Source organism: Pteropus medius, unplaced genomic scaffold (assembly GCF_902729225.1).
Source record: "Pteropus medius unplaced genomic scaffold, Ma_sr-lr_union100, whole genome shotgun sequence".
NCBI classification, from domain to species: Eukaryota; Metazoa; Chordata; class Mammalia; order Chiroptera; family Pteropodidae; genus Pteropus; species Pteropus medius.
In genome coordinates this window covers 7518013-7522277 of record NW_024347791.1, presented here as the reverse complement: position 1 = coordinate 7522277, position 4265 = coordinate 7518013, and the positions used below count along the sequence as shown (strand labels likewise).

Below are 4265 nucleotides of genomic sequence, written 5' to 3'. Positions count from 1 at the left end.
CACCCAACTTGCAGGCCTGCCCAAGCTACTTCAGTGGCTCTTCCATACAAAAATGGCCTGTTTTGATTCATGCTGCAGACTTTCCTAAAATCTCTCAAAGGTTCACAAATTCTAAACAAGTAGCATCTGGCCTCGGCTTGCCCTCTACCTCTAGTTGAGCATTCCCAAGCCCAGCACTAGCAGTGGTTGGCCTCAATTTGCAGCTTAGCCTCTCCTAGGCACCTCCAAGCCAGCACAAGTGGCAACTATATGCATATTAATTCATAGCTCATATCAAGTGTCCCTGACAGAGCACAGGCAACAGCTGACTTTGGCCTGCAATAGAGCCTCTCTCAAGAGTCCCCAGAACCAACACACCTGGTGACCAGCTTCAGACCACATCAGAGCACCACTCAACCACCTTCACAAATGGCACACGCAAAGAGTAGACTGGGCAGGTACCAGAGCCCTGCTAAAGTGAATCCTGCTCCACAGGGTCAGCCCCTGTATAACAACTCCTCTACTGTAGTCAAATCCAGTCCTCACAACCAGTCAGCCTCAGGGTCACTCCCTCAGTGATGTGATGACAGCAAACAGTGCTCAAATACAACAAGAGGGCACACACAAAAGACTAATCTATGGCATCCGGCTCATATGACTAAGAATGATGTGCCACTGGACCACACAGTATACCTTGTACATAAAGCCACTCTACTAAGACCGGGAGACATAGAAGCTCTACCTGATACATAGGAACAAAAATAAGGAGGCAGCCAAAATGGGGAGACAAAGAAACATGTCCCAAATGATAGAACAGAACAAAGCTCCAGAAAAAAGAACTAAACAAAACGGAGACATACAAACTACGTGATGCAGAGTTCAAAACACTGGTTATAAGAATACTCAATGATTTCAGTGAGAACTTTAACAAAGAGAAAGGAAACATAAAAATGGAGATAGAAAACATAAAAAAGAACCAGTCAGAAATGAAGAATATAATAACTGAAATAAAGAACATGTTACAGGGAATCAACAGTAGATTAGATGAAGCAGAGGATCAATTCAGCGATTTAGAAGATAAGGTAGCAGGAAACACCCAATCAGAATAGCCAAAAGAAAGAAGAATCCAAAAAAAAAAAAAATGAAACTAGTATAAGGGGCCTCTGGGACAACATCGAGCATAGCAACATTGGCATCATTGGGGTACCAGAGGAGAAGAGAGAGAAGAAGGGATTGAAAACCTATTTGAAGAAATAATGACCAAAAATTTCCCTAACCCGGTGAAGGAAATAGACATGGAACCCCAGGAAGCACGGGGTCTCAAACAAGATGAACCCAAAGAGGCCCACGCCAAGGCACATAAGGCACATCGCAATTAAAATGCCAAAGGTTAAAGACAAGAGAGAATCTTAAAAGCAGCAAGAGAAAAGCAGTTAGTTATCTATGAGGGAGCACCCATAAAACTGTCAGGTGATTTCTCAACAAAAACTTTACAGGCCAGCAGGGATTGGCACAAAATATTCAAAGCGATGAAAAGCAAGGACCTACAACTAAGATTATTCTACTCAGCAAAGCTATCATTGAGAATTGAAGGACAGATAAAGATGTTCCCAGACAAGAAAAATCTAAAGAAGTTCATTACCACCAAATCTGTATCATATGAAATGTTAAAGGATCTTCTTTATGAAGAAAAAAATCAAAACTATGACTAATAAAATGGCAATATCTACATAACTATTAACAATTACTTTCATTATATTTCTTAGCACTTAATCTTTGCAACCTGATAGAATTATCCCCATTTTGTTAATGAGGCTGCAGGAACTGCTCAGCTTTCCACAGCCAGAAATAGGCAGAGCAGGAATTTCAACTCAGATCTCTCTGCTTTCGGTGTTCTTTCTACCACCCCACCTCAGTCTCTACATACAAGGAAACATAAGTAGTTCTTAGGACACTAAAAAATCCTCCACATCCATTCCCAGGTAGCCCTGCAATGTGACATGTTTTCTCTCCTCTACCTAGCCTGCCAATTACCACTCGTCACAGGGGTACCAGAGGGGTACCAGAGGATACCTAGCCTGCCAATTACCACTCTTCAATTGTGTGTTCGTTATCTTTGTGGCACACAGTTACTGCAGCAGTAAAATTTATACTCCATAATACAGTACTCCTATGATTTTCAACTACTAATGGAATTAGTTTTTGTTTATTTTAAAGTCATAACAATAAAATAGGCTACCAAAAAAAAACTTTACTTTCAATGTAAAGGGATTAAATGCTCCAATCAAAAGACATAGTGTGGCTGAATGGATGAGAAAACAAGACCTTTATATATACTGCCTATAAGTGACTCACTTCAGATCGAAAGACGCACAGACTGAAAATACAGAGATGGAAAAGTTAGTTCAGGAAAATGGAAACAAACAAAAAACAAAAGTTTGGGCTAGAAATACTTATAACCGACAAAACAGATTTTAAAACAAAGGCTCTAACAAGAGACAAAGAAGGACCCAGTAATCCTACTTCTGGGTATTTATCTGAAGAAACCCAAAACACTACCTCAAAGGGACATGTGTGTCAACATGTTTATTGCAGCATTATTTACAATAGACAATATATAGAGGCAACCTCGGTGTCCATCAATGGATAAATGGATAACAAAGAAGTGGTACATACACACAATGGAATAATCATTAAAAAAAAGAATGAAATGTTGCCATTTGCAACGACGTGGGTGGACTTAGAGGGTATTATGCTGAATGAAGTAAGCCAGATATAGAAAGACAAACACCATATGATTTCACTTGCATATGGAACCTAAAGAACAAAACAAATGAACAAACAAAACAAAAACAAACTCATAGAAACCAAGCACATTTTGACAGTTGCCCGTCGAGGATCGATCGCGCGGATCCGTCGCGTCGTCAAATCTCGAAAATCCATCCTCATCAATGGATCGTCGGCCGATATCCGTCATCAAGAAAGAAAAGAAAAAGAAAGAACGAACAAAAGAAAGAAAGGGCAGGGGAGGAAGAGACGGGGAGAGGGAAAGAATATGGTAACTATGTGAGGTTTGGGATATGTTAATTAGCTTGATTGTGGTCATTATTTCACAATATATACTATATATCAAAATACCAAATTGTAAACCTTAAATATAAACAATTCCTATTTGTCAATGATGCCTCAATAAAGTTGCAAAATTAAAAAAAAAAGAAATGTGATTTAATTTTATATATTATTTTAAAACGGCATGCCAGCTAGACTCTCAAATTTATTCTGACTTCGTTGTGTTCATGGGGGTTTTAGGAAATTGACATAGTAGTCACAAGTAAAATACTTTGTTGATTTTGTTTTATTGCATTATCTTTGTTCTTCTTGGCTATCAAATGAATCAGGAAAAACTCACCAGTTTTCCTATAACAATTTCTATAATGTGGAACTTATGTTTCTTTAAAATATTTAAAAAACTCACTTGTAAAACTGTCTGGGCTAAGAGCTGTGTTCGGAGTTAATAATTTGAAAGCATTCTTCATCATTGCCATGACTTCTATTCTTATTAAGTCTTCCATTTCTCTTTGAGTTAATTTTGTTTTTGCCCATTAATATGATAATTTTGTTGAGGCTTCTAAATGCATCACCACAAAATTCTACATAGTGGTTTCTTAAATCATAAATCTCTATACGTACTATAGCAAAAGGGAATTGGTTCATCCCTTCCATTTCCTTAGAATGGTAGGCATAGTCATTTCTGTTTTATTTCTCAAGAAAAAATACAGAAACAAACACCCCTCCCCTCAAGAGATAATTAGTGAGATTCGAGAAAGGCTTCTACCTATTGGGCCAAATTTACCAAGAGTTACACTATTAAAAAAATAATAAGAGTATATCTTCCTCTTTGTTTTTATCCTGCTTCCTCTCCTGCCTTTCCGTGCCCAGACACAGCAGGCCTGGTTACTATGTAGTAAGCAGACCTCACAGACCCTGACAAAGAGGCCTGCGAGTCACTATTCATCTACTCAGCTTCTTCACTGTGACTTGTGAGCTATCTTCAGTCAATTCAGGTTGGAGAGAGTGGAAAACCCATTCTGACTTAAAAACCAAGCCTCAATCTGAATTCACTTTTATCAGGGAGCCCTTTCCTTGGCCTACATTAGTACAGTTGATAAATGGATGCAAAACAGGCCTTTAGTCTATGAGGCATGCCTCCGAAGGGGAATAAGGAATTATTTACTTCCCAAACATAACCTCTAACTTATTAGAGAACTCTTCTCAACCTCAGTTTT

General features: G+C 38.6%; 1 protein-coding gene across 1 annotated transcript in view; it reads right to left on the bottom strand.

The window, feature by feature from the left end:
* CUNH12orf42 (chromosome unknown C12orf42 homolog) overlaps positions 1–2956 on the bottom strand; it is a 118294-nt gene extending 115338 nt beyond the window's left edge. The window contains exon 1 of the mRNA XM_039878299.1: positions 2855–2956. Within this exon, the coding sequence (XP_039734233.1) occupies positions 2855–2956 (102 nt within the window). The remainder of the gene's footprint in view (positions 1–2854) is intronic.
* Positions 2957–4265: the final 1309 nt, after the last annotated feature.